Here is a 19949-nt window from a genome sequence, read left to right on the forward strand (position 1 = left end):
TGCCCAGTGATTATTCAGGTGATTTCAGATTTAATGAACTGTTTGATTGACATAGTCTTAACAAGAGGAGGGAGGAGGTTTCTCTCTTTAGGGTAATAGAAAGTTGTTAATTGAGCTTTTCATCTTGAAAAGTCTATAATGATGAGCTGTAGGGTCCCTCCTTACTGCTTCTGGCTTTCTTCCATATTTTGTTCTGTCTCTGATTTTAAATGCCCTGATAGCTATTAGCTACAAAGTCCTCCTCTTTGACTTTATTTGCTACATCTTTCTATTTCTTCCTGTAATTTATTTAACTTAACTTCCTCAGCTGAATATCCCTCAAAACTCTTTATTTTTCTGTTAGTCTTAATCTGTACCCATACTTAAGAAAGCTTGTTCTTTCACCTCTATTGGGGATTGTAACCGTGACATCACCTAAGTTTTAATCCCATATAAAGAACGGAGTCAGCCGATCCTGCATTCTCTTCTAGTGCTGTGCACAAACATGTTTGTACAACGAGGTTCATTGAAGGCTTTCAGAGGAACGATGAAAAATAGCATAAAGCCATTAGGTATAATTCTTTTAAAATGTCTTTTAAAAGTCAGCTGGAGTCCCTCAAACATCTCATCTCGCTGAACAAAACCCAATGCTTTCAGCATGCCTCTCAGTGCCACGCAGTGAGATCCGGTCCCCCGCTACCTCTGTGACCTCAGTGCTCACGGTTCTACCCCTCAGCCTTCTTGAACAAGTCAGATGCAAATGCCTCAGTTCTCTGCACTCACCTTTCCTTCAGCTCAGGTGTGTGATGGCTTGTTCTCTCATTTCTTTCAAGTCTCAACTTAAATGTTGCCTCAGAAAGGCCTGCTCTGATCAGCCTACCTGTATTAGTCCATAACCCCTACCCTTCTTTGTTATATTTTCTTAGGTGGCACTTAGCATCGTCTGATGTACTGTTTGTTTCTTCATTGAAACCCCGTCTGCCCCCCACACACACTGATGTGTAAACTTGTGAGAGTAAAGGCTTTTATTAAAGTTATTTTCTTTTTAATTTTTATCTTGAATTCAGAGTAGTGCCTGTCAGTAGTAATAGTTCAGTAAATTATTTCTCGGATGGATGAATAGCAGTAAGAAGTGGATAGAGGGACTTTACTGGTGGTCCAGTGATTTGGACTCTGCTTCCACTGTAGGTGGCACAGGTTCCATCCCTGGTCAGGAAATTAAGTTTCTGCAAGCCACGTGGTTTGGCCCCTCCCCAAAAAGTAGATTAAGTGTGGCACATTTTATGTGACTGACTGCCATCTAGCCATTAAAAGTCATGTATGGGATAATGATAGAGGAAAGGATATTGAAAATGCTTCATGATATAATGAGGAGAGAAAAATATGAGTGTATGTATGTGTGTGTCTATCAGTCACTTAGTTGTGTCCGACTCTTTGTGACCCCATGGGTTATAGCCCGGCAGACTCCTCTGTCCATGGGATTCTCAGGCAAGAATACTGGAGTGGGTTGCCATTTCCTCCTCCAGGGAATATGTATGTATAATGGTTCCAGTTTTGTTTAAATGAAAAGCAACCACAAGAAAATAGCATGTTAAGTGGTTAACTCTGGATAGTGGGGATACAGGTGACTTTTACCATTTGAGCTACTCAAGCGGTAAAGAATCTGCCTGCGAGGCAGGAGACCAGGGTTCTAACTCTGGGTTGGGAAGTTCCTCTGGAGAAGGGAATGACAATCCACTCCAGTATTCTTGCCTGGAGAATCCCCATGGACAGAAGATCCTGATGGGCTCTAATCCATGGGATTGCAGAGTCGGACACGACTAAGCGACTCACACACACAAACACAGAGGTGACGTTTTCATATTCTTTATTACTGAAATATATTTCAGTGTGTTGTTTTTTTTTAAGGGGAAAAATATATATTTTAAAACAGTATCCCTACTTGGCTACCCAAGTTTCTAAATTCAAAGTTGAACCCCCATCATTCCTTTCACAAAAATCAGTACATTGGTTTGGCTTTATCATCCTCCCAAATTCTCATTTCTCAATATGAAAGATATCTAGGGGTGTCTGTTTTCACAGTGTGTCTTTTAGACTTTTATCATCACTCTGTAAGCTAGGCTCTCATCTTATGCCTTGATAGTGCCTCCCTGCTTTTTGTAATTCTTTCATCAGTATATCTTATTCATTGTGAGACTGGTCTTTGTAAAACCTTTTCAGTGACAGTCAGCTAACAACCAAGCCTCTTGAACTGGTGATATTTAGATCTACTTACTGAACCAGCTTATCTGTTCAGTATCATCTTTTTTTGTTGTTGTTTTTAGTTCATTTTTCACTTTTCAAAAAAGATTTATTTTTTTGGCCGTGCTGAGTCTTCGTTGCTGCGCGAGGGCTTTCTCTGGCTGTGGTGGTGGGGGCTGCTCTTCGCTGTGGAGTGCGGGCTTCTCTTCGTGGTGGCTTCTCTTGTTGCAGAGCATGGGCTTAGTTGCCCCGTGTCATGTGGAATCTTCCTGGACCAGGAATTGAGCCTATGTCTCTGCATTGGCAGGCGGATTCTTAACCACTGGACCACCAGGGAAGCTCCAGTATCATCCTTTAGTGTTTATCATTGTATCTTTACAATTTGTGTCTTTATGACCTTTATGTAGATTAAGCTCATCTTGCTTTCTTTGCTTTTACCCACTCATTTTCTTATCTGAAGTTGTACCATCTTACTTAGGTCGACTCCTAAATTAGGAGGGTATTTCCAGATCCAGTTTGCTTTCTGTCTTCAAGAGGCCATTCCCATTGCCACAGCACTAGGTCTCTTTCATACTTTCTAGTATATTTGCCTAATCTTGTGTATCTTGTTTCTTAACTCTACCTGTGGCATTTGAGTACAGGACTCGAGTACTATTTTTATTGCTCATCTTACCCCAACCAAGTCTAGAAGCATAACAGTAGAATCCTAATAAATATTTGAGAGCTCTAAATTCTGCCACAGAAATAAAGATGAAGTGATCTACATAAAGGCAAAGTACCATACATGAGTTCTTGTAACTATCCGTAGCCAGTGCTTGTGTCAGTTTTTTTTTTAATGGGAAAATGATTAAATTTTATTAATTAAAGCGTGAGAACTATGATACATTCTAAATAAAATGGTACCAAACTGTGTGTATGTTTGTACATAAATGTGATTCATGCCTGTGTTCTTTATCTTTTGATAAAACTCCCTTCTCTGATTATTTTGCTCTCTTTTCAGTTTTCAAGAATCAGCCTACTTTTTCATTTATCCTTGATATACAGCAGGTATTTCATTTCAAAAGAGAGGTGATGATCACTTGTCTTCTGTGTTTCTGCCATATAACCACACTGCACCACAGACAGTTATGTCCAGTTTCAACGCTAGACCTTAGATTTCAGTGAGCTGCAGTTCTACCTTGTGTTCAGTCATTGCCGTCGCTGCAAGTCACAGATTGATTCACACAGTGTGTGTTCATCCATGTTTGTACCAACTCCAAGCGCTGATTATGGTTTTCCTGATCTTGTCTTTGATTAGACCATCACCAGGACCTAGAAAACGCCAGTCTTCTCAGTACAGCGACCCTAAACCACAGGGTAACCGCCCAAGTACAGCTGTCAGAGCTCACCGTCCATCCACACACAGTCTTCACAATGACAGAGGGAAAGCTGTTCGTAGTCGGGAAAAGAAAGACCAGAATAAAGGAAGAGAGGAAAAGGTAAATGTTACTGATTTTTATAAATCTAAAAGTTATTTATTAACCCTAAAAGTGAAGAATTAAATCTGCTACTATAATAAAACCATAGTCACACTGCACCTAGGCTAGGATTTTTCCTACTCAGTATTCAACAAATATTTTTGGTTGCTTTTTGTAAGTTTCTATCTTGGTAATAAAGAACTTATGTATATTCTTTACCTGTTTTTACCAGTTATTAATATTTTACCCTTTTTGCTTTATCATTTACTCTCTGTGTATACTTGATTTTTCCTGAAGTGTTGAGGGTAAGTTGTAGAAATCATGCCCTGTTACCCTTAAATATTTTAGTGTCAGTTTCCTAAATACTGGGACATTCTTTCACACAAACACAAAGCAGTGATCAAAAATCATTAATTTTGCATTGATACAGTACTGTTATCTAATGCACAGACTTTTATAAAATTTTGCCAATCTCACTAATAATCTCAGTTGTAGCTTTCCCCCCCCCACCCCCATTCCATGCCAGGACCCAATATAGAAGCATTTGTTGCATTTGGTTATCCCATTTCTTTAGTCTCTTTTAATGTGAACATTTCCTCAGCCTTTACCTTTTTTGGCCTTTTTAAAGAGTTATTTTGTAGAATATTCCTAGGTTTGGGTTCACCTCATGTTTCCTTGTGATTAGATTATGGTTGTGCATTCTTGGCAGGAGTGCCACTGAAGTGAAGTTTTGTTCTGCTCAGCGTATCATATAAGGCACACAGGATGTTTATTGCTCTGTTACTCGTGATACATTGGATCACTTGGTTAGGGTGGCGTCTGCCAAGTCTCTCCACTATAAAGTTACTCTTTTTCCCTTTATAGTCGTTTGTGGGGAGATACTTTTGAGATTACATAAATATCCTGTTTCTCATCAAAATTTTATTTGTTTCAGCATCCAGGAGTTCTTGCCTGAATCAGTTACTCCTCTGACAATTGAAAAATCATTTTCTAATGCTATTATCTCTTCTTTAATAAATTGACTTTGAATTGTAAGAAAATGGTATATCTCTTCCCCTTTATTTAATTTTATCTGTATGAACTCATGGATAATTTTATTCAATGAGTTAAAATGTGTTACTATCTTTCTGATGCTTAAATTGTCCAGGATTTGAGGAGTGGGAGATCCTTGAAGCTGGATCTTAAGTCTTTTTAACATATACTCACCAACCTCTGACAAAATAGAGTGTTCTAGGCTCCTCCTGTATTTACTCTTGTTTCTCCAGGAAACCCTGGTTCCTGTTAGTGAGGAATGAGCTTTATAAACCAAGATTTCAGTGCTAGTTAATATTATTTGAGTGCTTATGCTCCCTTGCAGGAGCATATATAGGACTCTAGGAGTTTAGGTTCAGTCCTAGGAGTTTAGGTTCAGTTTTGTTCCACCTTCCCACTCTCTTGACTGAGGCACATGAACATTATTAGTCTAAGAAACATAAATAGTCTATGAAATGGTAAAGCACTGGATCATTTTTTGGCTCATTGTACCAAAAGGCCCCTCCACACCACCTGGGCAACGTAAAAACTGGGTTATAGCAAATGTAAAGTCCCCAGTGCTGTTCTTTTCAACAGTCTAACAGTCTATGCTGACTTAGTCTATTCTTCTAAATAGTAGCTGTACAAGCTGACTTAAAAGGAAATAACAGCACAGAACCAAGTCTCTTCAGAGAAACGTCTCTTCTATAATGGGCAGGTCTGTTGCCCATTATACAAATGACGTTTTTTTGTTACTGTTAAGTTTTAAGAGTTCTTTATATATTCTAGAGATTAGTTCTTTGTCAGATATGTGTTCTGCAAATTTTTTTTTAAGTATGTAGTTTGTCTTGTCATTGTTTTAGCAGGATCTTTCACAAGGAAAACGATTTTAGTTTTGGGTAAAGTCCAATATTTCCTTGTATATTCTTGTTGTCAAGTTCTTAACTCTTTGCCTATCCCTAGATCCCAATTTTTAAACATTTTTTTTCTTAAAAGTTTTATAATTTTATGTTTTACATGTAAGTCCATGATCTGCTTTGAGTTGATTTTTATGTAAAGTGTGAGGCTTAGGTCAAGGTTCAGTTTTTGCCCATACATATTCAGTTGTTCCAACACCATTTGTTGAAAAGGATTTATTATAGCTCAGGGAACTATATTCAGTATCCTGTGATAAACTATAATGGAAAAGAAAATGAAAAATAATATATATATGTATAACTGAGTTACTAGGCTGTGCAGCAGAAATTAATACATTATAAATAATATATACGTCAATAAAATTTTTATACCATTCTCAAAAATTTGGGGGGAATATTCGTGTGGGTCTGTTTATGGGCTCTCTGTTAGGTTTCATTGAGTTGGCAGTTCACCCAATGTTCAAATAGATGTTTTTGTGTTTCTCTCAAAAGTTTGAAATATCCTGCAGTGTGCTGTGAGTTTGTCATTGTGCCTTGGAGTGCTTTAGCATGCAGCTTTGTGGCCCTAATGACTGACATCACAGAGGATGGGAGGAAATCTCTTCTAAGGGCTGAGGTGTCTCTTGGGGGAATAGGGGAATAATCAAAAGGTGTTTTTGGAGCATCAGTAGGAACTGAGTAGGTGTTAAGGATTGACCTGTTATCTTACCTAAAGAAACCATCTGTCTTTAACCTTACCTCTTCTAAAGCTTTGATATAAATATACATATCTAATATTCACTAGTGACCACAATTTATCTCAATATTAATTTTTTCTGTTGTGAGTTCATATGCATAATATTTTGTTTAACACCATTGTCATACTTTTTATGTAAAAATAAAAATTCAGTATGAAACTCTGATGTTGATACAGAATGGTGACTTACAGTCTTTGATTCTGTCGTTATTACTTGTACTATTACATTAGCTTTTATAAAAATGTCACTTGAGTCCAATCTTTGTTTCTGATTCATAGAAATGAAATACAATGTTTGAGTTAATCATAAGCTCATGTTTTTTTTCCCTCTATTTGTGTAGAACAAATCACCTGCTGCAGCTACAGAACCAGAGACAAATAAATTTGATAGTACCGGGTATGATAAGGACTTAGTAGAAGCTTTGGAAAGGGATATAATTTCTCAGAATCCCAATGTTCGATGGTAAGTTATAGCACAACAAAATGATTGGATGTTGCTTTTTGGAACAGAAATGGGCATGTGCTGAAGATCAGTCTTTGAGGACAGAACTGGAAGACATAAAATCTGAGCAAGACACATAATGAAAAACTTCACTTTGATTCAGGCTATACCAGTTTTTGTTTAAAATTTTTAAATTTAATGAAATAAATAATAATAAAATTTTTATTAAATAAAAAAATCCTATGTACAGAATGTGAACAAGATCACAAAAATTTCATCTTCTTTTTGGGACATTCTTTAAAGGTAAAATAGCAGTCATTCTTATGCATATGTATTGCTGGTTAGGTTTATACAATACATATTGCTCCTATATCCTAGTACTTAAAGCAGTGATTCTCAACTTTATTAATATTAAGAAATTAGAAGTTTGGGATTAACTTATTACACACTGATATATATAAAATACATAACCAACAAGGACCTACTATATATTTCACAGGGAACCATACTTAATATTTTGTACTAATCTATAAGGGGAAAGAATCTAAAAAAAAAAAGGATACTCTATGTATGTTTAACTAGATCACCCTGCTGTACACGTGAAACTAACATAACATTGTAAATCAATTATACTTCAATAAATTATTAAAAAATAGTCATTATATCTAATCAAAGAACTATAATGTATCACAAGTTCTAAAGCTCCATTTCCCACAAAGTTAGGCACATTCAGTTATGTATTTTTTGTTAAAACTTAGGTATAGTTTTGGTATATATATATATTTTTAATTGGTATATATATTTTAATATATTTTAAAATATATTATCATGTTATATATCATAATTATTATTGTGCCATGTGTACTAGTAGTTGTAGAAGTGGTGGTGGTCTCGTGGTTGATGATGATTTTGTGGCAATCTCTATGATACTTTTTAACCTTGCTGTCCACCTCTTGGTAGAGTAGGGGGCAAAGCAGCTGAATTACAACCTGTGTCTGCTTTATGCTGTGTTTATTCTTATGTATGTTTGTTTGTTTGTTTGTTTTAGTGGGCTCATTATTTCTCAGCCATGGAATTTATGGAATGAACATTTTAAGAACAGAAATTTAAAATAAGATGGCATAATAATACTTAAAGAGTAGGCCTATAGACCTGTGTTCTCATCCACCAAGCTGAAAATCATTACTGCCAAGACTTGAAGATTCAGATTGTGCCCTTTCTATATACTGGCTGGTGTGGCAGAAACCTCCTCACAATGTGTTAGGTCACTCGTGCCTAGGAAGAAACTTCACATTCTGTCAGCAACATAATATCATGTGCTTTCAGTGACTCTCAAGAATGAATACACTGAATTAAATATGTGATCTAAGGTTTTAATCAAATATCTTCTCTTTCAGGGATGATATTGCTGATTTAGTAGAAGCTAAAAAGTTGCTTAAGGAAGCTGTGGTGTTACCAATGTGGATGCCAGAATTCTTTAAAGGCATTAGGAGGCCATGGAAAGTAAGTTTCTTACTGTAACAGCGTTGTCAAAGCAAAGGGCAAATGCATTGTGTAGAGAGCCAGTATTTACCTGTGTTGAGGGAAGGGGGAATAGAACGTAGAGCAGGTACAGAAAAACTTAAATATGTTGTGTTATTCAGACCAAAACCTGCTGCAAGGTTTCCAGAATAGGAAACAGATGCAGTGTGATCTTTGAAAAGGTATACGCATAGTAGATTTATAGTGAACTTAGATTTGCAAATATGAACAAGTTGCCTAAATACTAAAATACTCCATTTTACATGTTGTGTTGCAAAACTTGTGTATTTCTTGGAATTGTTCTTAAGAAATTAACAAGGCATATCTGCATCTAATGAGTACTCCTTTTTTTAAAAAATGTGTTTATATGTGGCTTCACTGGGTCTTCATTTCTGCACGTGGGCTTTCCCTAGAGAGGCAGGCGGGGGGCTGCTCTCTGGTTTCGGTGCACGGGCTTCTCGTTGCAGTGGTTTCCCTTGTTGCAGAGCACGGGCTGTAGGTAGGTGCTGAGGCTTCATTCGTTGCAGCCCTCAGGCTCAGTTGTTGCGACGCCCGGGCTCTGGAGCACAGACTTGGTAGTTGTGGTACGTGGGCTTAGCTGCCCTGCGGCATGTGGGATCTTTCCAGAGCAGGAATTGAACTCATGTCCCCTGCATTGGGAGGCGGATTCTTTACAACTGAACCATCAGGGATTCCTAATGAGTACTTCGTAAAAGTCACGTGCTGATCTGAAAAGTGTCCAGAAAACTCTTGGATTTGGGAAATGTGCTAATGGCTCACTCTGTACTTGTTTTTTGGAATTCTTGAAATGTAAAGTGATAAGCAAGATACAAACTTCTAGACATACCTTGAGTACAACCATGTTAAAAAAAAAATAATAATAATTTGTTTGAGCAAAAGGATTAGCAGGAAATATATCTAGATCCTAATGGTATAGGATATCAGTACTATAATATTGATTATATTTTTTCTCATCTCTTAGTTCCAAATTTTTAATAGTGTGTAATTACCTTACTTTTGTAATGTAAAAAGTAAATTTGTGATAAAATATCCTTCTGTTTGTCTTTTACATATCTCAATATTATGTATAAGTTGGTTGAAGATTGATTCTTAGTAATGGAATTCTTGTGAATTAGAACAAAGGCAGATAAACCCTTTACTGACATTGTTATATTCCCAACAGGGAGTGTTAATGGTGGGCCCCCCTGGCACAGGAAAGACCCTCCTTGCTAAAGCAGTAGCAACGGAATGTAAGACAACATTCTTCAATGTCTCTTCATCAACTCTGACTTCCAAATACAGAGGAGAGTCTGAGAAGCTTGTTCGTCTTCTGTTCGAAATGGTGAATGTTTGAGACAACTCTAATGTTTCTTTACTTCTAGAAGGGAAGAAAATGAGTTGTAACTAACTCCATGGTGTAGAATCGCCAGGCAGGATGCACTTGTGCCCAGGGTGTGGTTTCTGTGCCCTTGAAAGAAAGTGGAAAAAGAAAAAGTAAAGTCGCTCAGTCATGTCCGACTCTTTGCAACCCCATGGACTGTAGCCTACCAGGCTCCTTCATCCATAGAAACTTTTTACTAACATGAATTACTTGTGTTTCTTGTTAACTCCTTTTCTCTGGAGGACTGACTATCTGTTAGCTTATGGACATGCTCATGCTATGGGATCCGCATTACTGATCTGCTGTTATAGGAATGTGAAATTATTATGTTTTTTAAGCCAGGCTTTCTTATAGTAAATTCAGTATAGGTAAATAATAGGGAAAGGTGAAAATCACAAGTAAATATGGAACTGAGATTACCTCCGATCTATTCACTGTATCAAATACCTGGAGTTTAATATCATAATCTTTGAACCCAGTTCTTTGCTTCTTTCTTTGAGTTTCTTTTTCTTTCATCCACTGCCACAATTTGAGTATCAGTAGAAGAAATATAATTCAACAAGTTCTGATTGAGTGGGTTGAATTCAATAGCTTTTAGACTTTTAAGTTTCCCTTAACTGTTTCTATCTTAACTCATTTAAGAAATTGTGTAGTTATATGCATGAAGACAGAGTTGCATTTATTATATAAGTAGTAACAAAGATTTATATTCTTAGTCATGGTGGCCAAAATCTTAGATGATCATGCTAACATTATATCACATCTTTCTTCCTAGGCTCAGGATAAGACAAAACAAAAACCCTCATAATTTCATGTTATCCATTTCTGTAAAGGCTTCTTCCTGTTTCAGTTCCCTTTTTTTTTTCCTTCAACTGCGATAATTTATAAGGCAGAATGTAAATTCTGACAGGTTCTTATGGACTATTAATAGTCCGTTCCACAGTAGGTGTCTAATGGAGAACCTCTTAGATCATCTTGAAAAAATTTTTTGCCATTTGCTTCAGGGGTAAAAATTACCAGTATTCCAGAATAACTTGGTGTTTTAAAAATGTAAGTTCAGTAGAATGAATGGCTAAGTATGGGGTCATTAGAGTCAGATGGCCTGACTTAGATCCCACTTCTTGTCACTTTCCCAGCTAACTCCCTATGGGAGAATTCCTCTCCTGTTGCTAAGTTGCTTTATCTGTAAGAGGAGGACAGTAATTTAGGACCTACCTCTAATGTTTAAGTACAAGCTGAAATCAAGATTGCAGGGAGAAATATCAATAACCTTAGACATGCACATGACACCACCCTTATGGCAGAAAGTGAAGAGGAACTAAAGAGCCTCTTGATGAAATTGAAAGAGGAGAGTGAAAAAGCTGGCTTAAAAGTCAATATTAAAAAAACTAAGATCATGGCATCTGGTCCCATCACTTAATGTCAAATAGATGGGAAACAATGAAAACAGTGACAGACTTTATTTTCTTGGGCTGCAAATTCACAGCATGTGGTGACTGCAGCCATGAAATTAAAAGACACTTGCTCCTTGGAAGAAAAGCTATGACCAACCGAGACAGCATATTAAAAAGCAGAGACATTACTTTGCCTACAAAGGTCTGTCTAGTCAAAGCTATGGTTTTTCCAATAGTCATGTATGGATGTGAGAGTAGGACCATAAACAAAGCTGAGTGCCGAAGCATTGATGCTTTTGAACTGTGGTGTTGGAGAAGACTCATTTGAGAGTCCCTTGGGCAGCAAGGAGATCAAACCAATCAGTCCTAAAGGAAATCAACCCTGAATTTTCATTGGAAGGACTGATGCTAAAGCTGAAGCTCCAGTACTTTGGCCACCTGATGTGAAGAACTGACTCACTGGAAAAGACCCTGATGCTGGGAAAGATTGAAGGCAGGAAGAGAAGGGGACAGCAGATGAGATGGCTGGATGGCATCCCTGACTCGACGGACATGAGTTTGCGCATGCTCTGGGAGTTCGAGATGGACAGGGAAGCCTGGCGTGCTGCAATCGGTGGGGTCGCAAAGAGTCAGACACGACTGAGCGACTAAACTGAGCTGACCTAATGTTTGGAGGGTGAAATCAGCCAGTACACTTCAGCTGCTTAATATACAGCCTGACATAAATATTTACTATTACTTTCTAAGAATTATTTGATTATTTTTTAATATAGGGAGTTTTTTAACTTATTTTTTTAAATTGGAGGATAATTACTTTGTAACACTGTGTTGACTTCTCCCATACATCAGCATGAATCAGCCATAGGTACATAAGGTAGGGTTTTGTATTGAGGAAAAAGGACTGCTTTCTTCTACGAGGGAAAGCCTCTTACAAAGTGCTAATATGTAATTTTTTTTTTATAGTGCAGTTTATAAAGACATATCAAACAACTTATTTTTTACTGGCTTCCCTGGTTTGCCTAGGAAAATCTTAACCATCTTTAAATCTTATCCAGAGGGTGCTACCTTGAGCTGCTTACTTGAGCACAGGCTCAATCACAAAGCAGTGCCTGTAGTTTTGGAGCTCCTGCCTCTCTGAACTTTGTTTATGGCTCCTTTGAAACCAGCTTGATTTTCTCCTTTTCATCATGTGGCCTCTCTCAAGGAGTAAAATTGTACTACTGCCTCTTAAGTCATGGTTTTGACTGCTCTGCAGATGACTGCCTCTTATGCACCTGGCCCCACCAGAATCTTTCAAAGGGAGCATGGCTTAAGGCCTATATTATGAATAAGGCCACTTAAATATTACCATTACTATTTTTAATTAATTTATTTTAAATTGAAGGATGATTGTGTTACAGTATTATGTTGATTTCTGCCATACATCGACAAATACTGTTTTTAAATTATTTATTTTCAGCTGCACTGGGTCCTTTTTGCTGTTCCGGGCTTTCTCTGGGTGCTGTGAGGGGGCTACTCTCTAGTTACATTGGGCAGGCTTCTGGTTTCACTGGCTTCTCTTGCTGTGGAGCACTGGCTCTGAGGCTCAGTAGTTGTGACTCGCAGGTTTAGTTGCTCCATGAGCATGTGAAATCTTCCCAGACCAGGGATCGACCCAGTGTCCCCTACACTGGCAGGCAGATTCTTACCCACTGTAGCACCAGGGTAGTCCCACCTAAATATTATTAAAATCTGTCCAGAAGTTTTCACATGACTTGGTACAGACATTTAAAAATTTAACTGTATATTTTTTTGCTATATTGTCAAGAACTTTCATTTTCAGGTGTCAGAAATCTAATCATGGGACTTCCCTGGTGATCCAGTGGTTAAGACTCTGCACTCATAATGCAGGGGTCATGGGTTCCATCCCTGGTCTGGGACTATCAGCCCACATGCCACAGGTGCAGCCAATAAGGAAAACAAAAGTCTAATCAAATCAGTTTAAACAAAAAGAATAATATGTTGGGTGACATAACAGAATTATCAGGTTACATTTTATATTTTTAGGTCTAGCAGGATCCAGCAATTCAGATGTCCTTGGGAATTGTTTCTGTCTAAACATTTGGCTCTTTTTACGTCTGGGTTGACTTTGACGTTGGCAGATCCATATGGTGACTAAGATAGCTGTTAGAAGTTTAAATCTTATTTTTGTTGTCCTTATGGTAATCCCTAAGAATTAGTCCTCATTTCTCAGTTGTTCCAGCAAAACTCCAGAGATTAATGTTTGGCCTTACTTGAGTCACACTCTTGTGCCTGGACTCTCCTGGAACTCCAGCAGAGGTTGGCCTCATTTGAAGTAGTGGAGTAAGAATGAGAAAGAAAATTTATGTACAAATGAAAAGGAGAGCTTCTCTTATCAGAAGAAGGGGTGCTGTGCAGGCAGAAACAGTTGGTGTCCTCTTCCACATCTATGATACTTTCCCAGGTCATCCAAACCAAATTTTAAATGTGCCACATAGCCTCTGCTTTAATTTAGACCTTTCTATGTACCCGTAGTATGGGGGTAAACTCAAATCTAGTAGTTTTTGCTTGAAAGTTGATTTTTGTCATTGGTTCTGATGGTTGCTAGCTAGAATTTCAATTACAAATTTTCTTTTATGTTTGCTTTTTTCTTTCTTTCCCTCCATCCAATTTACTTTCCCCCTCTGTTTCTTGAAAAGAAAGCAGAAAAATGTACATAGTGCCTAAAATCCAAGTAAAAGGATACCTTAATTAAAAATGGTATTATCCTTTTGGAGGGAATAGATGACTTAGAATTCAGGTTTTTAACTAGAAAAGAAAGTGAGATTTAATATTAGGATTTTCCAAGTGAACAGACTAAAAGTACATCTGTACTTTGGAGGCAGTCTTTCAGCACAGTTAATCGCGTTTTAGAGGGGAATGGATTGTAACCTCATGGTCAGAATTGATGGACCTAGTACAATTGCATGTTCAAGTCTGTTGTGTTCATTTGCCATTGTGGACTTCTATTTTTAGCAGAACTTTAAAATGCTGTTTGTTCACTTAAGCTCTGTTTTGAGAAATCTTTGCCATCATTTAGTTTCAAGCTTTCTTGTGATGGTGATTCTGTAAGTTTGGATATTTCATTTAAAAAATGATTAACAGTAAATATTAATTACTATAATAATATCATTCTTATCAACTATACTCCGGTAAAAAAATAAAGTATACTAAAAACAAAAAAATAAAAATAAATAGATAAAATGCTGCTTCTGTCTCCTTAAGAAAACGGTGATACTACTACTGAGTCTTAGACAGCTGTTTATTAGACTAATACTTGACTGGTGGATCAATCTTCCCTGTCCTTTGATTTGAGGAAGAAGAAATGCATTTGAGGTACAAAAATAAACTTGGGGGATATTATTCAGCCATAAAAGAGAATGAAGTACTGTACATTGCTATAATATAGATAAACATGGAAAACATGCTGAGTGGAAGGAAGCAGACACAAAGTCCACGTATTGTTTGATGCCATTAATTTGAAATGTTCAGAACAGGCAGATGCTTAGGGACAGAAAATAGATCAGTAATCACCAGGGGCTGGGGGAAGAGAAGTGTGGGTTACTGGGCGGGGGGAGGCACTGAAATGTTCTGGAATTGACAGTGATGATGATTGCGTAATAGTATTAATATGCTGAATGCTGAATTGTATACCTTAAAATGGTTTAAATGGTGAATTTTTTGTTATATGAATTTTATCTTTAAAAAAAAGGCCATTTTAATTGACTCTTCTAATTGACCCTTGAACAATGTGAAGATTAATCTGCATGTAACTTATAGTTAGCCCTCTGTATCCATAATTCCTCTACACCCTCAGATTCAACCAACTTAGGTAGTAGTATAGTATTTATTACTGAAAAATATCTACATGTAAGTAGAGCCATGCAGTTCATACCCGAATTATTCGGGGGTCAGCTGTACTTGTATTAGTCAAATGAAAAATGGCAATTTAATTAGAATTCCTTAGAATTTATATTTATAAAATATATTTATATTTATAAAATATAAATATAAATATATTTATACATTATATATATTGTGTATATTTACATTAAAATAAATTTACATATAAATGAAATATTAAAATTTAAATATACTTTTAAATATTTATAAAAATCTATGTGATATTATTAATAAATAAGGTAATGGTTCTCTTTAACAAAATTTTTTTGAAACTTTAGAACACTTATCAGAATCTATAAATGTCTTCCCATTATTGTTATCTATACCATTGTAATGTACAGGATAATCCTGTATTTATATGACTTATGTATAGCCCATTAGAGTATTGAATAATATAGAAATTGCCATATAATATTTAAGTATACAATAAGTCTGTGTTAGAAGCTGTATTTTAGCTCTTCCAGTTCTCTCCTCAGGACAAGAGGGAGCGATGCGCAGTGTGGGCAGGCTCCTCCACTCTTTTCTAATTGCTTAACTGTAGATTACTTTTAAATGGAATTAAAAACCTGGTTGCCTGGTTTCTTCCTGCAGGCTCGATTTTACTCTCCAGCTACTATATTTATTGATGAGATAGACTCCATCTGCAGCCGCAGAGGGACTTCTGAAGAGCACGAGGCAAGCAGAAGGGTGAAGGCCGAGCTGCTGGTTCAGATGGATGGTACGCGTGTGTCTAAGCGTGAACTAAGCTCCACTCAGTGCTCACCCCAGCTCCAGTGACCAGGGCTGGCGAGTAGGTCCTGGAGATCGACAGCAGTAAATGGGGGATGCTGACAGTGGTGACACATCGGAAATAATGGCTATTCCTTCACTGGACACCTTTTGTCATACACACTGATCTCATTCTTACCCAGGAAACTGAAACAAATGCAGATCAATTGGCCTTAGAGGGGGATATGTATGGTTTTGAAGAATTTTTAAAATTGTTACACTGTTTTGCTGAACTAGTCTTTTTATTAAATCTGTTTTTGAGTCATATTTTCTGCATGCTACAAAAACTCGTTTTTCTTGAGCTGCAAACTCACACATGTACCAGTTTGCTTTGTAAGTCTTAAGGAGGCTTGATGATTACATTTCTTTTAATGTTGTGCTAAATATTTGAGGATCTTTTAAGTATTTGAGCTTTGCTTTGCCTTTTTTTTCACTATGTTCTTACCCTTCCTCAAGGTGTTGGAGGTGCTTCTGAAAATGATGACCCTTCCAAAATGGTTATGGTTCTGGCAGCTACTAATTTTCCCTGGGATATTGATGAGGCTTTAAGACGACGTCTTGAGAAAAGAATCTATATTCCATTACCATCAGGTATCTTCATTTGAATCAGGAAGCTCATGTTAACTTTTTAAAAAAACATTTTTATTTTATTTATTTGGCTGAACCAGGTCTTAGTTGCAGCATGTGAACTGTTAGTTGCCGTCATGTGGGACATAGTTTCCTGACCAGGGATTAAACCCAGGCTGCTTGAATTGGGAGCCAGAGTCTTAGCCACTGGACCACCAGTAAAATCCCTCATGTTAACTCTTAAGTAGTTTTGCTAAATTTTGAAGTTTGGTATTAATTAACTTTACTTTAAAAGACAAACCAGAGACCCAGAGGGATGGGATGGAGAGGGAGGCGGGAGGGGGAATCGGGATAGGGAACACATGTAAATCCATGGCTGATTCATGTCAATGTATGGCAAAAACCACTACAATATTGTAAAGTAATTAGCCTCCAACTAATAAAAATAAATGGGGGGAAAAAAAAGACCAGTTCAATTAAAAATGTAAAAACTAAAAAAAATTCAATTAAAAATTATTTTTCAATTAAAAAAATTTAAAAATAAAAATCCAATGAGGAATAGCTCTTAAATTGTTTAAGCAAATGAGCTCTAAGAATTGAAAAACAACTTCTTAAAGTAGACTGGAGAAAAATAAAACATTGTTTATGTTGGTATTTATATGTATGTTTATATTTGTTTATATTTATATGTTTATTTTTTTATATATGTTATATTTATATATATTCATTTATATTTTGTTTCTCCTGATAGCAAAAGGCAGGGAGGAGCTATTACGAATAAGTCTCCGTGAGCTGGAATTGGCTGATGATGTTGACCTTGCAAGTATAGCAGAAAACATGGAGGGTTATTCAGGTGCAGACATTACCAACGTGTGCAGGTATGAATTATTTTGAAAGTATGTCAGTAGTTCTCCTCTCTTTGATGTGAAAAGGGCAGCACAGTCATTTAAATTTGATCCACACTCTTTGCATCTTACAAAGTTAAACAGCTAAAAGAAGTAAAATAAGAAGGCAGAGCTTGTGGAATGCTTATTGGCGTCACATACCTTATAAAAACTTGCCTGCTTCTGTTCAGTCATTTGTTTTGAAAGCAATGGATTTGTCTCTTCCATTTGTTTCTGTCTTCAATTTTGACTTACCAAATTTGATAATCTCAGCCACTTTGGATGTGTCAGACATGGTTGCAGAGGAAGCCCAGCAAGGCGAGACTGAGCGGAGTTGTCTGCACGGTGACTGCTGCCAAGTGCCTGGGTTAGAAAAAGTAATGTCGGCGCATTCATTCGGCGTGTGGTTCCATAGGAGACGTAATCTGACGTAGATTGATTTGGCACATCAGAAGGAAATACAGTCTCATTTTCAGTGAAGTGTCATAAATGTGATAGGAATATCAGTAACAAGAAAAGAGGTCTCTTCTTCACGTGACTGAAGTAGGTTTGTCCTAATCTTGGTGTTAGTTTGGACATTTATTAGGAAGGTCCTTGACTGCACTGGTTTACTCACCTCCAAAGTAAGCATTCCGTGCAGGGCTGACGTGAGGATTAGCAGTAATGTGTGTATGAAACAGCTTTGTAGCTGTCGCTCTGCACGTGTGGTGGCTGCTGGTAAGGATCAAATGGGGTGAAAGCAAGGAGGTAGTTGAATCTTAGGTTTCTCCTTAAAAAATATAGCACTAATACAGAGGAGGGGAAAGGAGAGACCACTTGATTGTTTAGCTTTTCTTACACATGCAGTAGAAAATATTTAATTTTCCAGCTAACAAGTTCTCTCCTGTCCCTGTGATGCTTATTCTTTATTTTATGGTACACTTTAAAAAAAATTCAGTTGCCCTCATGTTATATCCTTCTACTTCTTGGGCTTTTTGCTCAGATTTAACTGCTAACAAAACAGCTCCAAAACAGGCCTTGTAGTTCAATACTAGATTCTGCGCAGTACTACTTCTGTATATATAATAAAATAATTGCAGAATAACACATGCAATGAAAAAAACCTTCTGTTCACAGTTTTTTATTTGACTAGCACATCACTTTGTGTGTCTTTTTAATTTAAAACCTAGGGATGCATCCTTGATGGCAATGAGAAGGCGTATTGAAGGTTTGACCCCAGAAGAAATCAGAAATCTTTCAAGAGAAGAAATGCACATGCCTACAACTATGGAGGATTTTGAAATGGCTTTAAAAAAGGTTTCAAAGTCAGTGTCTGCTGCAGACATTGAAAGATATGAGAAATGGATATTTGAGTTTGGATCATGCTAAATTCTCACATGTAAACTGTGAGCAACCTTGCATTAAGTGTTTGAATAATTAAAATAGTTATTTCATTGCACCAAGCGCTATATTTTTTTAAACTTTCGTTATGGTAAGAGTGAAAAAAAGTATGATTCTGAATAAAGGCAATTTTTTCAAGTTACAAGCAAACTTGTTTTGCTTTAGCATTACTGTATTTCACTGACAAATGTTATAGCACAAGTGCTATTACTTGGCTTGGAAAACTGTCTTTATGTGCACTTCTGAGTGTATCCTTTTCTCTTCCACTGCCTGTGGCTGCTGTTGCTTCTGAAGAATGAGACTGGCTCTAGCTCTGTAGGTGCCAGAGGATAACTGAAAATTCCTGAACATTTTTACTCAAGTAGCCAATTGAGTGACGCCCGAACCACACCCACTGTGCTTTCCTTCCTGCCTGGTGTTATGGCCGGTTTCCCTTCTGGTTCTGAGAGAGCTTTAAAGGCCCCTTCATTTTACTGTGCAGTTTAAAAGGAAAAAAATGTATATATACACATCTGAACAGTCCTGCCTGCCTGACTTTATTCTGCCCACATGGAAAAGGCTGCACTGTAGGCAAGAAGCTGCCTTTACGTTCGTGCTGCTCACTGTTCTCTAATGAGTCACTAACCCATCACTCATGGATGCACAGTGTAATTAAAATAATTAACAGTACAAATATAAATTAATGAAATAAACAGTAATGGTATAAAACTTTAGGTAAGATTTCTACTTATAATTCCTTGTAAAGTAATACTTACTGTATCACCCCAACCATAGAACACAGAGCCTCAGGAAGACCACATGACTTGCTATGGTCTCAAGTATCACAGGTAAGGAGAGAAGGCAGGCGAGGAGCTGCTGACTGCAGGGCCTGCACCCTCCAGTGAAAGCCTCCTGCATTGTTCTCACAAGAGGCTACAAGCTTATGCTTAAAGGATGAAATAAGACCCTGTCATTGTTTAAAGTTAGAACTGGTGATTTCTAGCAACTTAGTGAAGGACATAAAGTGTTAATTGCTGAGTGACTTTGGGATCAAATTGTATTATTATTTGTCTAGAAGATGGACACAGTACATTACACAGGGCTGTTATTCCTTATTAAAAACAAATAAGCAGAATGAATGACTCCTTTACTACCTATCATCCTTCCACTACACGTACCTTTTTAGTCAAAATTGAAGGTGGTTTTAAAATCCAGTCATTTCCCTCTAAAGTATTTTATTTTTTTTCCTCTAAAGTATTTTAAATGATGCTTGCTAAATCACTTCAGTCGTGTCCAACTCTTTGCAACCTATGGACTGTAGCCTGCCAGGCTCCTCTGTCCATGGAATTC

General features: G+C 37.1%; 1 protein-coding gene across 2 annotated transcripts in view; it reads left to right on the top strand.

Moving 5' to 3' along the window:
* Positions 1-19786, top strand: part of KATNA1 (katanin catalytic subunit A1) — a 33491-nt gene extending 13705 nt beyond the window's left edge. Inside the window, exons 5-12 of one of the 2 annotated variants that reach the window (XM_065931161.1) lie at positions 3518-3698; positions 6683-6804; positions 8181-8286; positions 9488-9646; positions 15613-15739; positions 16246-16380; positions 17108-17234; positions 18410-19786. In XM_065931161.1, the coding sequence (XP_065787233.1) occupies positions 3518-3698; positions 6683-6804; positions 8181-8286; positions 9488-9646; positions 15613-15739; positions 16246-16380; positions 17108-17234; positions 18410-18608 (1156 nt within the window). In that variant the 3' untranslated portion in view covers positions 18609-19786. The remainder of the gene's footprint in view (positions 1-3517; positions 3699-6682; positions 6805-8180; positions 8287-9487; positions 9647-15612; positions 15740-16245; positions 16381-17107; positions 17235-18409) is intronic. The other variant, XM_065931160.1, reaches the window with a different exon arrangement.
* The last annotated feature ends 163 nt before the right edge of the window (positions 19787-19949 follow it).

Source organism: Muntiacus reevesi, chromosome 3 (assembly GCF_963930625.1).
Source record: "Muntiacus reevesi chromosome 3, mMunRee1.1, whole genome shotgun sequence".
In the NCBI taxonomy this organism is placed as follows: domain Eukaryota; kingdom Metazoa; phylum Chordata; class Mammalia; order Artiodactyla; family Cervidae; genus Muntiacus; species Muntiacus reevesi.